Source organism: Arabidopsis thaliana, chromosome 2 (assembly GCF_000001735.4).
Source record: "Arabidopsis thaliana chromosome 2, partial sequence".
Lineage (NCBI taxonomy): Eukaryota > Viridiplantae > Streptophyta > Magnoliopsida > Brassicales > Brassicaceae > Arabidopsis > Arabidopsis thaliana.
In genome coordinates, this window is record NC_003071.7 from 19,182,623 (window position 1) to 19,207,637 (window position 25,015).

At 35.4% G+C, this 25,015-nt stretch overlaps 5 protein-coding genes, 1 long non-coding RNA gene and 1 pseudogene across 13 annotated transcripts; 5 read left to right on the forward strand and 2 right to left on the reverse strand.

The window, feature by feature from the left end:
- Positions 1 to 30: 30 nt before the first annotated feature.
- Positions 31 to 4,190, reverse strand: CRK3 (CDPK-related kinase 3). 3 transcript variants are annotated; one of them, NM_001337208.1, is made up of 12 exons: positions 3,266 to 4,125; positions 2,989 to 3,154; positions 2,345 to 2,475; positions 2,116 to 2,157; positions 1,904 to 2,012; positions 1,736 to 1,814; positions 1,352 to 1,648; positions 1,158 to 1,267; positions 961 to 1,068; positions 808 to 870; positions 566 to 733; positions 48 to 483 (listed from the first exon to the last, which is right to left on the reverse strand). In NM_001337208.1, the coding sequence occupies exons 3-12, from the start codon at positions 2,473 to 2,475 to the stop codon at positions 346 to 348; spliced, it is 1,245 nt and encodes a 414-aa protein (NP_001318435.1). In that variant the 5' UTR covers positions 2,989 to 3,154; positions 3,266 to 4,125; the 3' UTR covers positions 48 to 345. The 3 variants fall into 3 exon arrangements, with proteins under 3 accessions (NP_182193.1, NP_001318435.1, NP_001323746.1); NM_130235.5 differs by lacking the exon at positions 2,989 to 3,154 and having other exon boundaries at positions 31 to 483; positions 3,266 to 4,190; NM_001337209.1 differs by having other exon boundaries at positions 2,989 to 4,125.
- Positions 4,142 to 4,524, forward strand: AT2G09755. Its single transcript, NR_140596.1, has one exon. It is a non-coding gene; the product is annotated as an other RNA (long non-coding RNA).
- Positions 4,525 to 8,624: 4,100 nt separating this feature from the next.
- Positions 8,625 to 12,471, forward strand: ROPGAP3 (Rho GTPase activating protein with PAK-box/P21-Rho-binding domain-containing protein). Its single transcript, NM_180127.2, has 5 exons — positions 8,625 to 9,913; positions 10,826 to 10,946; positions 11,037 to 11,156; positions 11,248 to 11,478; positions 11,570 to 12,471. Exons 1-5 carry the CDS (start codon positions 9,483 to 9,485, stop codon positions 12,032 to 12,034), a joined length of 1,368 nt encoding a protein of 455 aa, NP_850458.1. The 5' UTR covers positions 8,625 to 9,482; the 3' UTR covers positions 12,035 to 12,471.
- Positions 12,472 to 14,707: 2,236 nt separating this feature from the next.
- KCS13 (3-ketoacyl-CoA synthase 13) lies at positions 14,708 to 17,820 on the forward strand. Its single transcript, NM_130237.3, has one exon. The coding sequence runs from the start codon at positions 16,199 to 16,201 to the stop codon at positions 17,597 to 17,599; it is 1,401 nt and encodes a 466-aa protein (NP_182195.1). The 5' UTR covers positions 14,708 to 16,198; the 3' UTR covers positions 17,600 to 17,820.
- A 210-nt stretch (positions 17,821 to 18,030) lies between these two features.
- On the forward strand, positions 18,031 to 20,770 carry AT2G46730 (annotated as a pseudogene). Of its 5 annotated transcripts, none has more exons than one of them (6): positions 18,031 to 18,158; positions 18,229 to 18,287; positions 18,395 to 18,990; positions 19,322 to 19,523; positions 19,607 to 19,993; positions 20,066 to 20,465. The 5 variants fall into 5 exon arrangements; another variant differs by having other exon boundaries at positions 19,667 to 19,993; another variant differs by having other exon boundaries at positions 18,037 to 18,287; positions 20,066 to 20,770.
- A 792-nt stretch (positions 20,771 to 21,562) lies between these two features.
- Positions 21,563 to 22,514, forward strand: AT2G46735 (death domain associated protein). The gene has a single exon (NM_130239.4). The coding sequence runs from the start codon at positions 21,853 to 21,855 to the stop codon at positions 22,333 to 22,335; it is 483 nt and encodes a 160-aa protein (NP_566084.1). The 5' UTR covers positions 21,563 to 21,852; the 3' UTR covers positions 22,336 to 22,514.
- A 20-nt stretch (positions 22,515 to 22,534) lies between these two features.
- Positions 22,535 to 24,986, reverse strand: GulLO5 (D-arabinono-1,4-lactone oxidase family protein). Its single transcript, NM_130240.3, has 4 exons — positions 24,132 to 24,986; positions 23,730 to 23,985; positions 23,370 to 23,471; positions 22,535 to 23,272 (listed from the first exon to the last, which is right to left on the reverse strand). Exons 1-4 carry the CDS (start codon positions 24,831 to 24,833, stop codon positions 22,560 to 22,562), a joined length of 1,773 nt encoding a protein of 590 aa, NP_182197.1. The 5' UTR covers positions 24,834 to 24,986; the 3' UTR covers positions 22,535 to 22,559.
- Positions 24,987 to 25,015: the final 29 nt, after the last annotated feature.

The window sequence follows — 25,015 nt, forward strand, 5'->3', positions numbered from 1 at the left end:
GATATTCTTAAGGATTTGTTGTAATGGAGATGATGATGATGAAGTGATTTGCTTAGAGGAAACAATGTAAAAGTTAAAAGCAATTGACATACAATATGACTACTTGAACCATAGATGTTCATATATTATACTTGCAAAAAAATGACTGTAACCCATCTACCTTATGCACATGTTTATATCTTTTTTTCATTTTGGTCTTTTCTGTACCATAAAATTGAAACTCTATAATACGATAAAGAACAAAACAAACGGACGAAAATACCCCTCACCTCTCTCAGAAGTCTATTTGCTCTGTTCTGATGAAGAAAAAAAATATTAAGAAAAAGACCTAAAATTAGAGAAGGACTAGCGAGGTCTTGCGTGAGCAGCACGAAGAGTAACTCCGTGCAAGAACTTAGTGAACCCTAAGTAACTCAGCTTCCCGTCACTGCTTCTTACCCAATCTCTCAAGTGTCCATACGCAGACGCACCCACATTCAGTTCCTGTTCAATAACCAGAGTCAAATTCAGTTCCGAAGCCAAACACCGGTCCTATGAATCGAGAGGATTACATTTAACACCATACCCTTGCTAGTTCTTCGATTGTGATCACTCGGTTTCCCTCGGTTTCAAAATGCTGGAAACCTGCCGTTGCTATCTCTTCCCACGCGTCAACAGCTTCTAGTTGATGGATGCTAATTGCTGCTGCACAGAACTCTTCGAAATACATCTTCCTATACGCTAGAGATTCCATCTGCCAAAACAGATGATCATTAGAAACCAAAAGATTGATTCATTTTTCTCTCAAATTTGTTCTCAGGTTCTCACAGTGTGAAGTATTTCAGGAACTCTTGATTCTCTCATTGCGTCTGTTGCGTTTTGCATAAGCGCCTGCGAGGATGGAGCTTATTAAACCTTTTTAGTTTAAAAAAGCCGATGTGACTATTGACCAAAGGCCTTCCTTCAGATTAAGTAACTTACCGTCTTGAAGTTTTCGAGAGAGACGCTACCATCTTTGTTTGGTCCCAACAGCATGAACTGTGCTCTAAGATAGACTAGCTCGTTCTCGGTCAATGCTTTTGCTAGCGCCTAGATTCAATTATTAAACATATGCTTCAATCTTCTAAATCAACTCTTACCAACTTTGTGCCAAAAGAAGAAGAAGAAGAAAGTCATACCTTTAAAGCAGCTCGTCTAAGAGGTGTCGCGTGCAAGTAGGCTTTGACCAACTTATAGATCAAAATGTCTAAAGGAATCACACGACTATCATCCCGTAACCACGGATGAGCTGAAAATAAACATATCATTAGTTCTGTAATGTTCAAAATAATATAACTCAATGATGTGTCAAAAAAAGAAAAAAAAAACTCACTCAAAGCTTGAACTGCAGACATTCGCTTCCTATAGTCTTTGTTGAGAAGTCGTTTCACAAAATCTTTACCTTCTGATGAACAAGAAGGCCAAGGTACGTCATCATAGTTTGGTTCAGTTCTTAGTACAGTGCGAAAGATTCCAGATTCTGTCCGTGCCCAAAAAGGTCGGCTTCCACATAAGAGTATATATGTAATAACTCCAATACTCCATATATCAGCCTCAAGGCTATATGACCTGTGTAAAACTTCAGGCGCGACATAGTAGGCACTTCCAACTATATCATTCAGTCTTTCATCTGCATTGAGGAATTCAATCAAATTTCACTAGTAGGCAGCTATAAGGAAAGTATAGTGACAAGGCCTGAAAGAATGAAAAGTCTTACCAGGTCTAATAAAGTCTGAGAGACCAAAATCAATAAGTTTCAAGTCTGAGTCTTCGCGGCTTGATGTAAATAGAAAATTCTGTTGAACAAGGTAACAGGAGTGTTTAGTAATGATGTGTAATGCTACTGGAGGTAGAGATAGGGAAAGTTTTCTTTGTAAAAACAGACCTCTGGCTTTAAGTCACGGTGCACAACTCCTTGGAGATGACAAAATGAAACAACAGTTAGAATTTGTACGACAATCGCCTTTGCATCATCCTCCGGGTATTTACCACCCCTGAGACAAGAGAATGCAGTGTTTGAGCATAGATATGAATAAATTCTCAGCATTTAACTTGAGGCATATGCAGAGAAACACCTAAAAGAGTAATCAGACATACCTTGCTAAAATTCTGTCCAAAAGTTCTCCACCATCACACAACCTGGTCAAGCAGAACCAAACATCGATTTAAGTAACTGGTTTACAAGGTGTGTCTGATTACAGAGATATGTTCAAAGAAATGCAGTTCAGAAGTGATGTTCTGTGTTACAACATTTAAGTAACAGCCAAAATCCTGAGGAAGAGAGAACATCAAATATCTGATAAAAAAAAATGGAAACAAGACATACTCCATGACTATGTATACGTTATTGGCGTCCTCACATGCATCATAATATTTGATTAAATATTTGTGTCCAGATAATGATTTCAGTAACTTCACCTCCCTGCGAACATCTTCAATTGCAATTGCTGTTGTCATCTGCCAAGTACAGAAAGATAATTCAGTCAACAAATCCTTTTTGCTTGTTCTATTAGAGAGAAGGATAGCACAACTGTCACCAAAATGTGTCAGACCAGCTTCATTACAAAGATAAGCCAAAATCATGAGCTTTCAAAAGTGAAGCCCATACATAAAACATTGTGTCCTAATGCAGACAAAAGGAATGTCAGATTATGGTCTCCCCAGGACGCAGCCAGACAAAGACTTCTCTAGTTACGTTTTTCATGAATCATCTTTTCAAAAAAGGATGAAACAGACAACAAATATCACATGTAACACCATAACATTCTTACAAAATCAACAGCTAAGTAATCAAAACGTAACCTAACTGTGATTACAAGCTTCGAACAAACAAATGTTTGCAGAAGAAAAGCTCATAAACATTAGTACATGAAACTCATTCTTTGATGACTATCCTTGTCCTAATGCTGACAAATCAACAAAAAGTTCACATTTTTGTCTACTCAACTCACTGCCAAACAAAAAATTTACCTATCAAAAGAGACAACATTGTTTGTCTCAAGAGACTCAGCTGGAAGAAAAAGACAATTCACTGTCCCACAGCCATTATCCAAACCCAAGAATCTTACTTTCACTACCTCAACTACGAGAAAATGTAAGCATTACTCGTTCCACATTTCAAAACCCTCCACAGATTCTTGTAGCAGCATCAGCAACAAACAAATCACAATATAAGCTAAAATTCAACACCAATGCAAGCAATCCCAAAATCAAAAACTAGATGTTCAAAAGATTGAGAATTTAAAACCTTAGCCTTGGAGATGATCTTGACAGCAATAGGATGATCCTTAATATCTCCCTTCTTACCACGGCCAGAACAAGTATGACCAAAATGCCCTCGACCCACTTCTTTCCCCAATTCGTACTTAGCACCAAAATTCTTGCCATAACCAAAGCTCTTATCAAGCGACTGCTCCGGCTCAGTTCCTCTCTCCTCAGGGATCGGACCTTCCTTAGGCTTCACTCCAAGACGTTTGATCAAAGAAGCCTTAATGTGTTTGGCTGGAGAAGGCGGCGGGAAAGGCCGTCGGAAAAACCTCCTCGGAGTGGAAGTTCTGGCCGGAGAAGGAGAAACACCAGAAGGAAGAGGGCTCGCTGATCCGTGAGGGAAAGGACTAGGCCAAGGACTCGGATTCGATGACCTAGCTGGAGTGTTCTTAGCTCGACCGTAATTAACCGGAGTTAGAGGCTGAATCTGATTCCCGTCGCCGGAAACAACATAAGTAGTCGTGTTAGCTTCTTCTTCACCATTTTGCTTACTCTGATTAACCTTCCCGTAACATTGCCCCATCTCCCCCACACAATCAAAAATCAAAAGAATTCAAAATTGAAGCAACATAGAGCAAGTAACGAATCAGATCAAAAGGAAGAGAGATCCAAAATTGGAAGAAGAAAACGATAAACGAAAGGAATGAGAGAAGAAGAAGAACAGAGACGACAAGGTAAGTGTTAAAAACTTAGAAGAGACAAAAGTGACAGAGAGAACAGAACGGAACGGAACGGGGACGGTGGTGTTTTTACGTAGTAGAAGGATTGAGAACCGTTGGATTAAAATCTGAGATGTTGAAATGTAAACTTGGAGATCTCAAACCATTTAACTCGTTCTAGTCACTATTCAACAACAACTACCTTCCCCTAATCAGGCATTTTTAGTCTTATACTATTTGATTAACAATTTTGTTTTGTGTTTTGTGAATATGAATATATTTTATTTTGTCCTATGTCTTTTTCTTTTCTTATTATATGATAGTTCGAGTTCTTTTGACTCTTTCTTTTTTCCTTTAATTGTTTTGTCTTTTGTTACTTTTTGGGCTCTTTTGCCGTTTCCTTATATAAATTTGTAAGACATTTTAAACAAAATCAAAATTCCGAAAACGGAGTTTATAAAGAAGATTGGATTCATCAATTCCACGTGGCTTAATATTATTGGATCTAACTAAAACAGAGTTTCTTCCATAACGATTTTTTCACAACATATGATGCGACCTGGTCGGATGGTTCGGAAATGGAGAATATACGGAGTACGTTATCCTACGTGACAATATCTGGGCCGTTAAAAAAATCGCTTTTAAATGTGATTTATTGAGAATTAAACACAAGGGCGTGATTACAGCTTTTTCTCGAATTTGGAAACAATACTTTTCTTTTGTACTTCTAAACATTTTTTTTTTAATTAGTTATCACTCTTTTTCAGGAAAAGTATATATTTTCGACACAAAAGTTATATTATAAAAAAAGTTGAAATTTTTGTCCAAAAAAGAAAGAAAGAAGAAGTTGGAATTAATATGTTTTATCTGTTAATTAATTAAATAAATCCATGTGTAAAGCAATCACACGGAGATACAATATTACAAAGTTATTGTTTTTTTTCTTTGTGATTAAATTTTCTTTACGTTGAAATCAATATGTTTTATACTAGAATCTTGTTAAAAATTGTAATAATTTTCTGTGATTGTGTTTTCACTTTTTTCTTTAGAGATCTCTCGTACTAAAATTAGGGTGACACTAAATCCAATTATGAAATTAAATTATAGTGGTAATTAATAGGTAAAGCGACGTCTATGAGGAGATTTAACACAAACATTACTATCAACTTATCAAATAGGTAAGAAGCAGTTTTTCTTTAAATTTATTTTGAAAGATAAACCTTGATGTAATAAATTAAACAAATTGAAAGTTTAGAAGTTACCGTTTGTTTGTATCAGCAGACATTAGGAAATATATGGTCATTTACACCAATAATTGTCCATAAAGCCGAACAAATGGGTAATAATATAATTTTAAAGTATGTCGAAAATAGAAGGAAAATAAATAAATGTAAATGGGGAATAGAATCCACCTTCAATATTCTATGGTATTTTACAAAATATTGAACCGACTTAAAGTAAGTCCAACAACATGCATTTGTTTAGTTTAATTGGATTTATTATACACCAAAATTATTGTGATTGGAGTACATTTTTTATACAAATTACAAAACTCAAGGCTAACATCGATTACCTCAGAAGTCGACAAATATTTCGTTAAAAAATAGAGAAAGTGAAAAAATCTTGTATTTTCTGTAAATTTTAGCGTATGTATTAATTTGTTATTACCGTCATCTGATATCATAGCGTATGTTTTAAGAACTCTTCGTTTGGATTTATGTCCAATGGTCAATGCTCATTCATATTAATATATTTCTTGTCAGCAGTTTGATAATATAATAAACATGTGTCTAAAAATATTTATCAAATTCACCATTCAAAAATGAGTTATAACTTATACGACACAATATTTCCTTTCAAGTTTATTTTCACAACTACTTCGTAAATTAAACAAATGGTAAACCACGAAAAAAATGGTAGATTTGTTGTCATCCTAATTGTTAGAATTTGTTTTAAGTTATGTTGGTAAATATTTTGCAGAAATTGATTAAATAATAATAATATCCCCTTATGAGCCCGAAACAATCGAGCCCAGCTTGTCGTTCACAATGTAGATCTTATCCTTAATTTTCAAAGGAAAACAGTTCAGCCCAGTATAGGCCCAATATCAACCCGCTTCTAGGCCTAATCCTAAACATGAACCAACTTTGAGAAATATAACCTTTTTTTTGTCATTCAGCTGAATATTTACCATCTAAACTATTCAATCAAAGCATGATTGATAAATTAATAAATTATATACAATAAAATTTGAGACCACAATTTTTCACTAAGAACATTACGACAATGTTTATAGTTACCAAATTTTGGTTTTGTTTTAATTTCTTAAGTTAGTAATAAATACTGACAGCATGAGCAATATAACTGATCAGTATACATATCTTAAGGATTAAATCAAACGAAACATTCAAAAAGGCACTTGTCTCTCTAGACACTAGCTAGTTGGTGTGGTTTCGGTTAAGGTCGTTGCCACAACACCTAAATATAGTGACGAAACAAATTAAGAATCCAAGAGTAACTTTGAAGCTAACATTATTAAACAATCATACGAATATATGTCAATATCACTTACTATATTTAAACTTAATAATTATTAGAAGCCCTTTTCTATATATACATGCGTGTATGTTGTATTGTTATATATAAATAAAAAGTACACTTATTTACTTAAAACAACGAAAATATTTTATATTTTTGCTTCTGCAAGAAGCATGCAGTCGAACATATGGACCTGCGTTCTTTGGAGTTGTTGGATTGTTGGAATCATATGATAATTTCAGCAGACGCCTATACATTAATACTTTTCATTGTGATTTTTTGTATTATATATATGGACTAACTATCTGACACTGTAACACTACGTGTAATAACTATAATTTTTTTAGTTTATAAACAAATGGGGTCTAATAACTTGAAATGTACTCTTCAATGTGTGAATCCAGCCAAATTTGGTCATTATAAACTATTTTTTGTTATATTATCTAGTGTTTCATTTATTGGCATCCCAACTAGAAAAATGATATATATGAACAAACAAAATATAAACAATATTTTACTTGTTACGTTTTGGCCTTACACTTTTTAAAATTGAAATGACTAAACCCATTTGCATTGCATCAGCATTAGTGGTTTATTTATTGTTAAGTATCAAAGCCATCTCTGCTCATAGATTCCGCGCATGCGTTTGTACCTCCACTAACCATCTCAATATTTATTTCCTTTGGTATTTGATCTCTATTATACCAACTTATTTTTTTACATATATAAAAGAGATATTACCAAATATGTTGAATCTAAAAATATTAACCACTAAACTTAGATATACCTTAACTTCGTGAATATACATATACTTGTATAAGTATTATTAATAAAACATAAAACAAAATGACTATACATGAACGAACACATCTTTTATCGTATATCATTTCATATGTTTTCCAATAATAGATGTTTTGGAAAATTTAAATTTTTATACAAATACAAAAAAAATATGCAAATTTTATATAACACTTTCAATGTTATTCTATTAGTTAGAGATTTAGAGTTGAAATACTTAATTTAAATAACTAACAACTAATAATTAACTATAAAACAAAGTGTATTGCATTGCAATTTGTAAAAATGTTCTTCGTATTTATATAATGTCTAAAACATACAACTTTATAAAACGAGTGAGTATTGCAGATATCTTACTGCAATAATGCCGACAAAAAATATAAAAGTAAAAATCTTACTGCATTAGGTATGCTTTCGAAAGTTAAAAGTTTTCAAGTGGCAAACATTTGTCCGCCTAGACAGGAATAAAACAAAAAAAATATTCATAAAACCAAAACTGTTGCTTTTACTAAAGAAGACTTTATGCTACATTTTTAACAAAAAAAAACAAAAAAACTTTATGCTAAATTTTATATTTTAAATGTGACAATTAACAGGTAACAACACGCTGGAAAACCAGCAGAGATATTAAATCCGGTTAAGGCTTAATATTTACTGCTTACATTTCCAGTGACAATATAGAGAATCTAACATTAAATTATATGAACATGAGATTAATAAACTCACTATAGTAAAATAAGCAGGAGACATCACGTGAAGCGTCGGATTGTTTGTCATAATGTCTTCATCGTACGGCAACGCGATGAATTGAAACAGAAGACATCACGTGAACCAGTGCTACATGGTTAACTCAATCATTAACGGCGTATATTTTCTTGTATTGATTCTTCTCCGGATCGTTAACTATGCTCCCGATTTAACACCGTCAGTTCAGTATTTATACGGCGCAATAAATTACGATAATGTAGCCTCTTGAGAGAATGTTTTGCGGGTTGGACTTTGGAGAAGAAAACAATCATATAACCTATCTATATAAAATCGAGTAGAACGAGAAATAAAATTATTGTAAAGCGAGAGTGCATTAGGATTATGTGGTCTAATTATGAAAGAAAAAAGATTATGCCAATAATGATGATATCGAATAAACACCAGCACGATGGTTTTCTAATAATCCACAACTAAACAAACGTAAGGCCTTTATTTATCTATTTTTATGTTAATCTTGAACTATCGAAGCACGACTTGAGCTATCTATGAGTTATTACAAAAATATGATGTCGTCAGTTTGTCACCGAGGGCTTATTAATTAGATAAATTACAAACCAATTTTTGTCCTTCATATAATTTCATTTAACGGATCATGAAAATTAAGAATCAATACGATACAAAATGCATAATTGTGTATTTGACGTGATAAAAGAACAACGAACCAATGCACATGTAACCATGTGATAACGTATCCCCCGAAAACAAAAAAAAATAGCCAAGACACTACAGCGAAGTCGTCTTTTGTGATGTCGATTCTATATCGTCGCCCCCACTTACAACGACGTCGTATAGGTTTAATCATCAATCATGGTTTCATTTATAAACAATCCAACAAAAAAAACTTTGTATACGTTCTAATTGATAAAACAAAATTAAAAAAGAGAGGGATGGATCCTAACACTGAGTTACAGAGACATTAGAGACAAATTTGCTTGTGACTTAACTAGGTCAATATAAAACAAAATCAAAGAAAGTTCCAAAAAACGACACTGACTCGTATGTCCCCCATTCTTACTTGTCACCCATCTAATCTAACCATCTCCTAGGCAGCTTCACGAGCCGTAGTCTAATCTAAAATCTTATCATTAGACATTTCTATATATATTTTAATTTCTTTACCTTTTTACACCACTGTAGAAAACCACGAATTTTACTCCATAAGTTGATATCATTTTCATTTACGTCTCCGTCACTCTTTCTCCCTATCCACTAAACACAGATCCCAAAAAAGAAATAAACGAGTAAAAAATGTAAAGAAACGTCCCTTTGTTTCTACGCGATTTTCTGTAAATTTTCCTTCGTTTTCTCGCAGTTTCTTTCTCACCAAACAAACCCTTATATCACTCTATCTCTTTCTTTCTCTCACATTCAAAGCTTCTTCTTCTTAACTCTACCCCTAACGTCCTCTCATCTTCTCTGGCAGAACAGAAAACGATGACTAACTTCTCCCGATCCAAATCCACCGGAACTATCGGGTTCCCGGAGTTTAAACCCACTCGACCCGGTCCAGACAAATACGAGAACATCCACAACGATGACGACGAGTACGAAGAAGGACATAGCACTACGAGTACAGACTACTACGACGCTTCAACGCCGTTGAGCTCACACGCGTCAAGATCCGGGAACGGGTCCGGCTCGGGTCAGTTAACGGTCGTAGACCTTCTTGCGGCGGTTCTGAGGAAGTCGTTGGTGATGTCGTGTGCGATGGAGAGAGGGGAAGATGACGTGGTGGCGTCTATGGATATAGGTTGGCCGACGGAGGTTAAGCACGTGAGTCACGTGACTTTTGATCGGTTCAATGGTTTTCTTGGTCTTCCTTCTGAGCTCGAACCGGAGGTTCCTCCTCGAGCTCCTAGCGCCAGGTCCGTTATTAATTAATTATTATCCCAAAGATGAGTAATATTCCAAACAAAAAATGAATTTAATATTTTATTCCATATATATTGAAAAAAGATTATGATATGAGGAATTAAATAAATATTTTCCTAGCTGGAAATCTGTATATGGCATGTTACTGTGTTGGGTAGAATCATTAAGATGGTTGTTGTTTGGATTTAAATGCATGATTACGACACTCGTTTCTTCACAAAAGAAGATTCTCTTTTTGTTTTTTTTTCTCTCTTCAAAGATTTTCAATGGTATGTAAAGTCAATAACCATTTATTCAAACAATGAAACTATTTAGACATAAATTTGGTCTTTAATCAACTCATGAAGTAGTGGTTGAATGACACATCCTGGAATTGGGGATTAGTGTTTAAGCTTTCACAACATAATGATATTATTTTTGGGCTTTCCCTAGAGATTGGTTTGTATGATGATACATGGAGCTCTAATAAGTTTGGTTTGTATAGAAGATACAAACTTTTGGGTCCTATGGAGATATACTAACAGAAACACGATTACACAACAAATTTCTCATAAAAAAAAAAGTAAACAATTTGTAAAATCGAATTTTTCCCCTAATATGTACGGCTAAAAGAATGGAAATCATGAATTTTTCAAAAAGATATAATTGGTCTTCTTGAATTGTGAAACTTATGGCTTTCCGTACGTAGATGGATTTGTGAAGTAAAAGAGTGACTGATTATTTTTGATGATACTTGTGAGTTTCACTAAGTTGGTGACTTTGTATATGATATAATGATTGGTTCTTTCTAACGATTGAGCTTATATGTTTTCTCTAGATTTATTTCTATAAGAGTAAAATATAGGTTTTTATATGATCTAACATATTGGTTTTTCTATGAGTAAAGATTTCTTATTTTAATTCAGTGTAAGTGTATTTGGAGTATCGGCGAAGTCAATGCAATGCTCTTACGACGACAGAGGAAATAGTGTCCCAACAATCCTTCTCAGGATGCAAAAACGTCTATACACTGAAGGAGGTCTTAAAGTAAGTCTCTACCCTCTTCTGTTCCGTGAAAATTTCGGATTAGTTTGGAAAAGAGTTTGATATAATGTGTGATTGTTTATTTACCTTAAGGCAGAAGGAATTTTCCGAATAAATCCAGACAACGGCAAAGAAGAGCATGTCCGTAGACAGTTGAACTGTGGTGTGGTACCACGTGGAATTGATGTTCATTGCTTGGCGGGTTTAATAAAGGTTGAAAAAGGAAAGATTTAAATTAGTTTCTATAACATTTTAAGTTCAAAAGGTTTGATGTTTGCTGTTGTTGAATTTCGGATTAAATTAGGCGTGGTTCAGGGAGCTACCTACAGGAGTGCTTGATGTGTTGACACCAGAGCAAGTAATGAGGTGTAACACGGAGGAGGATTGTAGCCGGCTAGTGATACTTCTTCCTCCGGTTGAATCTGCGATTCTTGATTGGGCCATCGGTCTAATGGCGGATGTGGTGGAGCATGAACAGTTTAACAAAATGAATGCTCGCAATGTAGCTATGGTCTTTGCTCCAAATATGACTCAAGTCAGTAATAAAATTGAATTTTCTTTTAATGAAACAGTTGATTCTTTAGTTATATAGTTTTGAATCTCATGAAAATGTTTTGATGTTGTAGATGGCAGATCCTTTAACTGCACTCATCCACGCAGTGCAAGTGATGAACTTTCTCAAGACTTTGATCTTAATGAACCTCAAAGAAAGGGAAAACGCAGACGCGAAAGCAAGGTGGCTCAAGAAACAAACATCTGATCCATCAGAAGAATGGGAATCACAACACTCCGAGATATTAAGCCCTGAGAAACCAAACAATAATAACCCTAAGTTCTTGAGAGTGGCTACTCTGTGTAGGCTAGAGGCTGACAATGAAGAAGAGTTTTGGAATATAAAGAAGAGAAACGATCATGAAGGTGTTTTAGATACTTCATCGGGTAATGGAAATATTGGACCGGTACAAAGGTTGTGTAAGCATCCATTGTTTCAGTTAAGCAAATCCACCAAGAAAGCTTTTGTAAGTAATCGAGATGAAGGAAGAAAAGGACGAGAAGCTTGGAGTTCACGTCTCTCTTCTTTGCCTTGGTAAAATTTTCTTACCTCACTTTATTTTTCATGTTTTTGAGAGTGTAAAAAATATTGTGAAATATGATTATAGGTGTTAGTTGTTTGAAAATAGGGATAAATTTACATCCAATCAATTCAGAAATGGAAACAAATGTATCCTAGTTACTTTCTGAGAGAAAACTCATACTCTATTCACAAAAACAGAGCATTCCAACAACAGTCATAACAGAGTTGTCGTCTGTTTCTATTAGCGAATTTTAAAGAATTGATATCGTATGTAGAATATCAGGCGATATTTAGAAAAATCAGATCAAAGAAGGTTATATGAGCATATGACCACTAGACCGGCTAGTATCAAAATATTCCAGGTAATTAAGTCTCAAAATCAGATATAGATCTTGTAAGCTGTGTTAGATATTTAATTTGAGATTCTTGAAACAAATACCAAAAAATAACAAAATTCAAATCTCAATAATTGTTGGAAGAATGTTCCCGTACATCCGAATTAAATCACGCATTCAAAGAAGTAACTTTTTTAGTAATTAATGCATATATTAAGGTCGTCCTAGAGTGGGGAATGTGGCTAAAATAAGTTTGACCACTGTTTCATTTGAAATTATTCCTTGTTAATCTTGATTTCTATTTAAATGCTTGAAAGCATTTATTCTCCAATTCTTCTTACACTATAAACTTAAAATGTTTTTTTTTAAAACGAAACATTGATTTTATTAAAAACAAAAGAAAAGTTGTTTTAAAACGCTGTTTTAATTTATTGACTAGATCATAACCCGTGCTATACAGCACGGGCATTAATATTTTGTATAAATTAAATTGTATACTTTGTTTGAATTACATAAGAAATAGTATAGTATAAAAGTGATGCCATAATATTTTTCAATGTTTTACTATTTACATATAATACTGCATTGGATTGACTTTGTTTAAAAATGTTATTGTTATAATAAATACAACATATGTAGTTTTAAGTAAATGTGTAAAATTTGTATAGAAGTTATTTTGGTAAGAAACATGTTTCCTTTGTATTAGAGGATCTAATTTTTGGCCTAACTTAGAATTAGTCTTTGTATAGTATTTTGGTTATATTTGTGGACTTAATTGGGGCCTATATTAGATTATCTTTAATAGGGCTGACGAAAAAACGGACCCGATAACCAACCCAATACCCGAACCAAAAAATCGGGTTAGGGCGGGTTAAAATTTTAGGAAATTTCCTTATTGGGTAGAGTTTTACTAAACCCGTGGATATCCGATTGGACCGGAAATTATCCGTTATCTAAAAAGAGTATTCAAAAACCCAAACATTAATTTAATATCCAAAATATTAATTATATGATATTATTTTATTTGATTTTAAATATATAGTAAACTGCGAGTTGTATATGTTTTCTTGATATTATTTATATTGTTTAGTGTTTAAAATTATACACTTGTATTTTGATTGTTAATTTTAGAGTTTCACCTGTAGTATACCATCTTATATTAATATCGATTTAAACCCGTCAATTCTAGGATTTTCCAGCTTGTATTAAAAATTGAATCACATCATACACATAAAAAAATCTAATATGTTATTAATTATTGTTGTATATAAGATTATAAATTCTTAAAATAATATGCATGAAATTGAATATAAATATTTAAATTATGACCCAGTACTTAGTAATAAATTTTCTTAAATCTATTTTTGACCCGTTATAATATTTTTTCATGTATTGAACAGTTTATATTCGTTTTTAAAAGTTTAAATTATGGCATATGCGAAAAAACTCTAATTATTTTTTTATAACGATGATATTATTTTTTCGCAAAAATAGAATCATATAAAGATGAGAGGTGAACTATAATAATTAATAAAAAATTAATATGATAATTTAGATATCAAATCTTATTTGTTGATTTTAATTGGTTAATTTTTTGAAAATTAATAATGTATTTCGTTTTTTAATGAAATTTAATTAATTAAATTAGTATTTGACTTTTTAATTTTTAAAGAAATGAATTAATTTACTCTTTAAATTTTATTTCTAATGGCATACCTATGTAATTACTTACAAAAAATAAGGTTACATTTAAAATGTACTTCCCAAATAATATAGAAGGATGTGAAACTAGATAAAAAAACGTTGTATTATCGGTCAGATTTTTCTTTTACGTTTTATTTATTTTCCTTTTTATTAACGTTTTCGTCATGTTTCAACTTCAGGCAGTTACAACTTACAACAGTTTTTAACAAAATAGAAATAAATTAGAAAGCGATTTCCAGCTACACAAGTAACAAAAATTTGAAGATTATACTTAAAAAGAGAGAGAGATATTCATCTCCCCAAATTTAAAGAGACATTTCAAAATTGAACTAGCGAATGCAATAAATACTAGGAAATATATTCGTAGCTCCTTTACCCTATGATAATTAATATTCAGTCATCTACTATTCTACTTTCTTTGTTATTATAAGAAGAAGTAGAATTACATTAAAATCTGTGAACATTTGAGTGTTAAATAAAGTGAAGCTTCGTTAAGTTTACCTACCATTCCTATTTCTTTGTTTTTCATGACATTTTACTAGTTGAATGCTAACCAAAATTCTTTGATCAGATCTAAACTAAATATAATATTTGTAACCGTAAAATATAATGTGAAGAGAGTACTGTACATAGTGAATATATTCATATTCCTTTTCAAGAAAATACTAGAACATTCATACACATCTTTAAAAATTACTAGATTCTAGTCACTTGGCATAAGCAAACCAAGCTATCCAGCCAAATAATTAGTGTTGGGCTAGTGGTGAACGTCATGCGAATAGTCTGGATACCCTAGTTTGAGTTTAAGTTGAGAGGGTTTCTAAACGATTTTTGGAAATACATTAACTTTGGTTCAGACTTTCTCGATTAATTACCATTAAAAATCAAAAGGTCAATGTTGTCGAAAATGTAAAAGTATAGGCTTCAAATAGTACAATGGTACAATCAATGCCCAACGAAACGAACGAAGCATATGAAACAAATATAGTGGTAGATACATGTGATCGTGTATGATTAGAATTTGCTACTCTCGAATTATTTCTGTTTAGTTTCTAGAGAGTTTGGTTGGTTTACTATTTGCAGATAGATCATGGAGAATGCTACTTCGACCTCAATCTCTGGGAACCATATACTCACTAATCATCTTCAAACGATTTGTCCCAAAACAACGTATATTACTAACTGCGTTTGATGTTTTGAATATGTATGATAAGGTTAAACATATAGAGCGTATAGATTTTCAAAAGCATGGTAGCTGTTGGTGAAAATGCATGGCTTATTAGTGTTTCTTTTAGAGAAGCTAACGTTGTATATAGCATTAATTTACATATCTAATTTTGTCAATTGTAATGAGACTTTGGATACAACAACATCCGGCTGCGAAATAATTGTGACTTTATATGTATTTTTAATAAATTAAATGGTCCAACTAACACAGAAAACGTACGAGTACACTGTCTCAATATTTGTTTCTCATTGGTCCACGTCCAACTTGGCCAGCCACTGACCACTTCAACTACAATTTAAAATGAACTGACAAATCTCCAACCAAACACTGACCCGTAATAAATTCTATCTATCTTTAGAGACTTCGAGTCCTTTCCCTTTTCTACTTTCCTCTTTTGGATTCATTAATTAACTACACAAATCAATTTGAGGAAAATCACATGATTCTAACACACTTCTTTCAGGTAAAGTGTCAAAAGTTTCACAGACCATATCAATTCAAATACTCCATGCGAAATTAATTTATTAATGCTATGAAAGTGTGCAACCGGTGCACCCATGGGAAACAATCATAACACAAATAATTGGTATACATATTTTGTAATAAACATGGTAACAATTAGAATGGTTAAAATGTTTAAACAGTGAATTGAGATAAGTTTTAACTCGTGATCAGAACTATTTTTATGCTCTTTTGTTTAAAATGGTCGTATTCATGTGTTCTTATACGTATAAAGTCACAAAAAGACGACCATTTTTTAAAAGTGCGTTCACCTATTTGTACAACTTGCGGTAACGATTTTGTGTTTTAATAAACGGTAACCTTAAAACGCAGACCACATTTTCCGCGGCACAAACGCGCTTAACGCCATCTCTATAAATTAAAACCCACCCAATGCCCAATATTTTCTCATATGTTCATTGCAATGGCAGATTTCAAAATTCTTTTGCTTATACTCATCCTTATATCTCTCTTTGAACTTGATCTACTTCATTTTCACCATGACTTCTTCTCTCCTTTTCCGGTCAAGATCGGTTTACTCCTGATATCCATCTTCTTCTATGCCTACTCAACCACCCGGTCTAAACCGGTTTACCTAGTGGATTTCTCATGTCACCAACCCACGGATTCTTGCAAAATCTCATCCGAAACGTTCTTCAACATGGCCAAAGGCGCTCAACTCTACACCGATGAAACAATCCAATTCATGACGAGGATATTAAACCGGTCCGGTTTAGGAGACGATACGTACTCCCCACGTTGCATGTTAACCTCTCCACCAACTCCATCAATGTACGAGGCGAGACATGAATCCGAATTAGTTATCTTCGGAGCTCTTAACTCACTATTCAAGAAAACCGGAATCGAACCGAGAGAAGTCGGAATCTTCATTGTAAACTGCAGCTTGTTTAACCCTAACCCATCTCTCTCGTCCATGATCGTAAACCGGTACAAGCTTAAAACCGACGTCAAAACTTACAATCTCTCCGGTATGGGATGCAGCGCCGGCGCAATCTCCGTCGACCTCGCCACAAATCTACTAAAGGCAAACCCTAATACCTACGCAGTTATTGTTAGTACGGAGAACATGACCCTAAGCATGTATCGAGGCAACGACCGGTCAATGTTAGTCCCTAACTGTCTATTCCGAGTAGGTGGCGCTGCGGTTATGCTCTCAAACCGGAGTCAAGACCGAGTCCGGTCTAAGTACGAATTGACTCATATTGTAAGGACTCACAAAGGCTCTAGCGATAAACACTACACTTGTGCTGAACAAAAAGAAGATAGTAAAGGTATCGTTGGAGTCGCACTCTCTAAAGAACTAACGGTTGTTGCTGGTGACTCGTTAAAGACGAATCTAACAGCACTTGGTCCGCTTGTGTTGCCTTTATCTGAAAAACTCCGGTTTATCCTCTTTTTGGTAAAGAGTAAGCTTTTCCGGTTAAAGGTTAGTCCATATGTTCCGGATTTTAAACTATGTTTCAAGCATTTCTGTATTCACGCTGGTGGTAGAGCGTTACTTGACGCGGTTGAAAAAGGTCTTGGACTTAGTGAGTTTGATCTTGAGCCGTCTCGGATGACTTTGCACCGCTTTGGAAACACTTCAAGCTCGTCGCTGTGGTACGAGCTGGCTTACGTGGAGGCTAAATGTCGGGTCAAACGAGGAGATAGGGTTTGGCAGTTGGCGTTTGGGTCGGGTTTTAAATGTAATAGTATTGTGTGGAGAGCGTTGAGAACGATTCCGGCTAACGAGTCATTGGTGGGTAACCCGTGGGGTGACTCGGTTCATAAGTATCCAGTTCACGTGACCTAAGTTTTAAGTAATACTACTACGCGTGTGAAGTCACGTTATAAGTTATCATAAGTCAACAATATGTTATTAGCTTTCTATTAAAGTGTAGTTTTTTTTTTTTTTTCCCCACAAATATGTATTATTTGCTTGTTTTTGCCAACAATTTGGTCTCTATTTCTTGAATATGAAAATCGAGGAATTTTTATATATTGACAAACAAGTCGATTATTTTTGTTATGGTTTGAACTTTGATGTTTACAAAAAAAACTCATTTAGTAAGACACATAATGTTGTTCTACTGAGGAAAATATTATATTTTCATGCAATGGTTTCGGTTTGTCACAAAACTCATTTTATTTAAAAGCCGGATGAATTTAATGGGCCTAATATAAAAGGCCCAATAAGCCACTGGTTAGAGTATATGTGGACTGGTTTCACCACCGCCGCAAAAAGGGAGACTGAGATAAATTCGTACAGCAATCGGAGTTACTATGTGGACAGTGAAACTGGCGGCGATGCCGGTTCAATTTCTCATGGAGCAATCTCCGTTGGCTATTTACAGCCACCACCACCGCATAAAGTAATGATCAAGAATTCTTCTGAAATTTTCTGAGCTCAATTTCTTATTCTGTGAATTGATTTGTGGCAAGAGCGACTCCATGGGAATTGCCGAATTGGAGCCATCTCGTCTCTGCTGCTTATGCAACAGGTAACTTTTCAATTGCTAGTTTGTCGTTTGTGTTTTTAATTTCGGTTCGGTTTACATGGTTTTGAAAAATTCAATTGATTTCGGTTGGGTTTGAATTGGAATTAAAGGAGAAAAACACTGAAATCACGCACTCGAGGCTTTTTTTGAAAGGAGCGAGTGTGTTTCAAAACAAGCCATTTGGTGGGTTAGAACCCACAGAAAACGTATACACGCGCTCATCACGCGATTGGTGAGAGTGGGTGTGAAATCGCCCGAGAGGTGAGAGTGGAGTATGACATGGAACGCTCTGATTGGCTTATAAAATAAAAATAGTAGAGATGTTGCTCCTCCCTTCCTATGTTTATATTTATTTACTTCTCTTTTCCGAAGTATCAAAACTGTTCTCAAACAAAAAGCTTGGAACAAAATTAAAACCAATGCAATTCATATAGAAGAGCTAAAGCGTTTTGTTTTTTTATGGCTAAGATTTTGTGAATGGTCTTCTCATTTTCAAGGATGTTCAACTTCAACAACATAGCATGGAACTTTCTTTGTTGATGTTAATCTCTAACATGTCTGGTGGAAAAAAATCACATACTCAGAGGGAGTGTATCACTTGCCTTGATTATCCTCATTCTTTTGGTGACTTTACTCCTGGTTTCTGAGGAAAACCCGCTTCATGATTCTCTTTTTGATGTATAACGTCAGTTTTCATCTTCTTCAGGTATTTATTTGCTCTTCACAGCTTTTAGTATTCATTTCTTGGCTATGTCTTATACTATTCAGTAACATTATGATCCAAAGCTTTTGAAATCTAAAGAATTTATAGTCTGGTTTTGTGATACTTTTTAGTTTCCTATTCATGTTCCCCATTCATAATTTCTTGACAAGGTTGGTATGGAAGATTTTCTCCAATGAGACATTCTTATGCATGTTCCTTTTTCTGTAATGTGATGTAAGTAGATTGCATTTTGTGAGAATATGTGGTAGCAGAGCAAGTTTCTGAAAGTATCTCAAATTTGCTTACTACAATCTTTGCTTTTGTTTTTTCTTAGTTAGCAGAACAAGACCATAGCATTCATAGGAGACTCATTGGGACGACAACAGTTTTAATCCCTGATGTGTATGGCCAGCGGTGGTCCCATTCCAAGATGTAAACCTTTCAAGCATACATACGAAAAGGAGATTGTCATAGATCCTTCACCGATCAGTCCACACTTTTTCCAGCCTCGTCTGCCTGGATTTCACAGCCACCTCGTAATCTCTCTCTCCTTTACTCTCTTTCTCTGATATGCATGAATTTGTTTGTTTCATCTCTCTCTGGATTTCTTTTTTTGCAGAACATTCTGATAAGTTCAGAGTTGTTCTCTCTTATCACATTCCCATGGATTTCTTCTCAGGCACATAGATGGAACAACAAATGAGAGCAATGTGGTGGTGAAACTGAGATCAAACGCTTCTGATATAATCTGGGAAGTGAAGATGGAGGGACGAAGACTCATCCAAGGCTGGCTAAAGCTCCCCACCAGCCGAGTCGGCGACGTAGTTGTTTTCAGACATGATGGAGATTTGTTGTTCATTGTCACTTCTTTTGGACCAAGCTGCTATGAGATTCGGTATGAACCGATGCAACACCTGTTCTCCAGCTGTGTTCTTCTTCTAAAACGAGCCAAAACAGATTCTTGACACTAACTCTCACACCATACAATCTCAACAAGTATAAACTGGTAAGTAAGTGTTCATCAATGTTTCAACATTGTTGTCGGAGTTTGTAATGTTTTCGAGTTCTTTATGGGCAGCCTACTACCGGGGACAATTCTGATGGCGGATGGTGTCGAGAAAGTGAGGAAGATAACGCTTGTGGATCGATACGGTGTCAAAAGGGAGATGAGTCTTAAACCAGAGGACAGATATGGAAGAATGAGTTCTAGCCATGATACTTCCCTGTGGTCCATAGATCTTAAAGGGAAAGTGAATGGTGCAGTAGAGACCTGCGGTGTCACTTTCCATCGCTTGGACACTTACTAAAACTTCAGTGATCAACACATTTTAGACAACTTTGATCCAAAAGCCTGCGGATGGGCTTACGGGATGGACATCTTCGACCTGAAAGAATGGTAAAATGCAGATAAGCTCTTCTTCTTGACAACTAAAACTTATGACATCGAACCTTGTAAGTTAGCTCTTCTTCTTGACAAGTGTCTGATACTCATCATTCATCTCCAAAATGCTGATTAAATCCAGCATTCTCATAACCAGGCCGCTTCTATCTCTATCTCCCACAGAAAGACTAGCATTGGTAGCCTAATGTCAATGTCTGTTAGACCATCAATCACTTCTGCTTTTGTTCCATTTAACATCATCATCTCCATTTATAAACAGTTTGGTTCAGAACCATCATCTTCATCTCTTCTTTTGTTTGTAAAAGAGACGTGTATAATAAGATAGATCGTCCCGGTCCCACATAATCTAACAAACTTAACGTTTGGATTAGATCATCACCGTCCGATATCTCACAGTTGAAAGTAAACAGATTTTCTTATATTTTGGTCAACCATAATAAGAAAAGGAAGCTAAGCGTTGAAGAAAAAAGGAAACAATCGAAAGTTTCCTTTTTTTGTTTTTTTTAAGAAACCCTAATGCTTATAAATAAACACCTGAATCTCCTAACATCACCACTCATTCTCTCTTCTTCCATGAGAAATCAAAATTCATTTGTGAATTGATTTGTGGCAAGTTAAAAAAGCTTCGAACATAGAGTAATAATTTGGCTCTCTTATGAATTGCATTTGGTTTGGACTATATGTTATCTGTGTGGAATCAAATCAAAATTATCAATCTGGTTCGTCGGAGTTGGATCAATAGTGGAAGCGACAATTGCTAGTTTGTCGTTTGTGTTTTTAATTTCGGTTCGGTTTACATGGTTTTGAAAAATTCAATTGATTTCGGTTGGGTTTGAATTGGAATTAAAGGAGAAAAACACTGAAATCACGCACTCGAGGCTTTTTTTGAAAGGAGCGAGTGTGTTTCAAAACAAGCCATTTGGTGGGTTAGAACCCACAGAAAACGTATACACGCGCTCATCACGCGATTGGTGAGAGTGGGTGTGAAATCGCCCGAGAGGTGAGAGTGGGGTATGACATGGAACGCTCTGATTGGCTTATAAAATAAAAATAGTTGAGATGTTGCTCCTCCCTTCCTATGTTTATATTTATTTACTTCTCCTTTCAGAAGTATCAAACCAATGCAATTCATAGAAGAGCTAAAACGTTTTTTTTTTTTTTTAATGATTCAATGAATGACTGACAAAGATTTTGTGACTGGTCTTTTCAAAAATCTTGAACTTCAACAACATAGCAAGGAACATAGAAAATAAAACAGACCACCCGAAACAGAGCAAGTAAAGAAACCGAACACAAAAAAGCAGAGCACAAAACTGAATTTTCTTTTATTTAAGGCCGATAGATTTTATGGGGCTAATACAAAAAGCCCAATATGTCACTGACTAGTATATGTGGGGCTGGATTCACCACAACCGCGGAAAAAAGTGAGAGAGATAAATTCGCACAAGCAAATCGGAGTTACTATGTGGACCGTGAAACCGGCGGCGATGCCGGTTCAATTTCATATGAGACCCACCGTAGCAACTTCCGTCGCCTATTCACAGCCACCACCACATAATTACGACGGAATCCACCGTCGATTCATTAACGTTCCGACGAAATCACAAACTTCCGAATCCGTCGGCGGATTAGGCCAACAAATCCTCCTCCGCACCGTCGATTCGAACCCAAGAAAACCAATCCCGAAGGAGACAGAGATTAGCGGATCAGACGTGCTCTGGGCGATTCAGAGAGCGACGGCTCAGAGGAAGAGAACAAACGCCGGTAAAAAGAAGACGAAGAATCGGCTCAGCGGTGTGGAGCTATCATCCTCTGCGGGCGAGCCCACTGGAGATAACGGTGTTGATTACAGTAACGTGACGCCGTTAAGGATCAAGAGTGATTGGGGTCACAGATTAGAGGAATTCGAGAAGCTTCTCAAAGAGTTTCAAAACACGGAACTTTGACTTTGACCTTTTTCCTTTGCCACATCACATATATTAAATCCACAAAGTATTTTTCTGTAAATTTTCCAATTTTAATTTGTACATGTAAATTTTCCAATATCGTTATTGTGTTAACGAGTACTCTGTAAAATTTATGAAAATATCGGACGAGCATGTAAATGATTATTGTCATTAGTAAGAGACCAACACACTAGCATGTAGATAATTATTGAGCAATAATAACGTTACTTAGGTACATGTGTACAGACTCTAGCCTCTTTGTAAACTTTTCCTGGTCGACACAAATAGCCTTTGGACGGAGCACAATGAGCATCATCTGAACATATACACAAACCCTCCAATGCACATCCATCTTTTACTATCGTCGGGTTTCCTTTGATCCCTAGGATCTGATCCGTCCATTCGCTCGAGAATAAACCATTCGGATCATAACTCTCTTTTACTTTCAAGAATGCTGGAGCATTCTTGTACTTTTTAATCACTCCATCAAACGCTAAGTTTCTATTCTTACCCCAATGTGGTAATGCATTATACTTGAGCAACGCAATTTGCTCGATTTCTTCGATAAAATCTTCATAGAGTCGCGGTGTTAACGGATCATTGGCTCGGTAATATGTTATATCAAAGTCTATGGCTTCCGTTTCTTTTCCAAGATAAGCCGGAGAGGATGTGACATAACGCATTAGGATGCCATAGTAGAGTTCAAGCCCGCATAGAGATTTTGAATCGATCTTGAGAAGAGATTTGATGTCGTTGATGAAACTTTTAACTTGTGTGAGAGGAATACTGAACGTTGTTTGATGATAAAATACGCCTTTAACACGTGAGTCCCATGCACAAGCTGAGGTCAATTTATCTTCCAGACCATCTAGACATGATCCTGACGACATCATGCGATTTTGGCTTCCAATGACCGGATAGCCGGTGAATGTAATACCTAATGCGCCGTTGAATATTCGAAACATAAAGGAGGAGTGAGTTAATATTCAGTGTGAGATCGACCATGTATTAATGTAACGGAATTTGTTAATTACCATTGTTTGTCAAACCGTATGAGGTAGAAAACAGCGTAGATGAAATTGTTGTTGCTGTCACACACTTCCCATGGGCATCTCTCAATGTCTCTTGCGTCTCCTCTACATTATTGTACAACGAAACGAATTAAAACAAAATTTTATACAATTTTTCTAATATGTCTCTCTTACTTTTCTGGTAGTATATATATAAGCGACAGAAAGATGTTGCGAAAACAAAAAATGATATAGCCAGATGATATTTGTAATAATCGTTAGAATTTCAAAAAAAAATCAAAAGATATATGCCGATGCAAAACATATATATATATTATATTAACTCTTTAAAAGTTTGAAAAATAAAGATAGCTAGATAAGAACCTGATGATCTTGTGGTGGCTAGTACTGCAGAGAGTTGTGAACGAAACGGAAAGAAATCATACAAGCCGTTGCCCAACGTATTGACCGCTACTCGGTCGTCCATTCGATACACAACTTTACCTTGGCTCGGTAGCCATACAAAATCCGCAAACTCATGTTTTTTCCCGAATGTTAGAGCTTCATCATTGAAATCTAAATCGTTTCTCATAACATACTTTAACGATCTTTTGAACATCGGTTGTAATTCAAAAGTCACCTTATCACGAAAAAAATATACATACAGTGAAACAATTAAAAAGGGTTTGAACATATTTATGGCAATAATATTTTTTGTAGTAAAATCCAAATATGATTTTCTATTTTTTTTGGCAAATATATATATGAAAATTGAATTGATCTAACCTGAGAGATAACGCCAAGAACGCCAAGAGAAACCTTAGCTGCGTTAAACTCGTTAGGAGTCGTAGTCTCGCTTAAAACTCTAATCTTTGCAAACCCGTCGTTGACCGAACCAGGACTAACCATCCTGATCTCGGTCACGTAATCATGGACCGCACTTCCTTTACCCCACAATGAGCTACCGTGAGCACCGGTCCCCATCATACCACCCACGGTTACTCCCCACCAATACGGTGCATAAGGCAACGCCAATCCAACTTTAGCTGCTTCAGCGATTAATTGCCTAAGCGTCACGCCACTCTCAACTGTCAAAGTCATGGCCTTCGCATCGGCTTGCACCGTGTGGTTTAGAAACTTTGTGCTAATGAACAATCCGTCGTTTCCATCAGTGCACGTGAGCTTAGGGATGCTATGGGAATATCGAGTGGTTACACGCATTTTCCGTCCGGCTTTAGTAGCTGCAGCGACGATAGATACAAGCTCGGCTTCAGTTGTTGGGTAAGCCACGTTGGCGGCTCTACACGTGGAGCGGTCTGGGAAGGCTCCTAATGAGTTGGTGACTATACAGTTCGTGTTTCCTGACACACATTTAACAGGATCTTCGGGTGGTGTTGAGATTACCGTGTGCACAAGTGTAAATAAACAATATAACCCGAGAAGGGTGCGCCAAAACGAACAATAGGAAGGAGAATAACCAAATGCCATGGTTTTTATTGAGTTTTGTCTAATGGAGGCGTTTCTAAATGTTTGGTATATATAGTGGTTGTGGCTTAAAGGCCGGTTCAGTGATGCATCATGCTAGCTTGTTGATATTTTACATAAAATATGTTTGGTTGATAAATTCATAAAAGGCTGGATGAGATGCATCATGCTAGCGTGTAAGATAT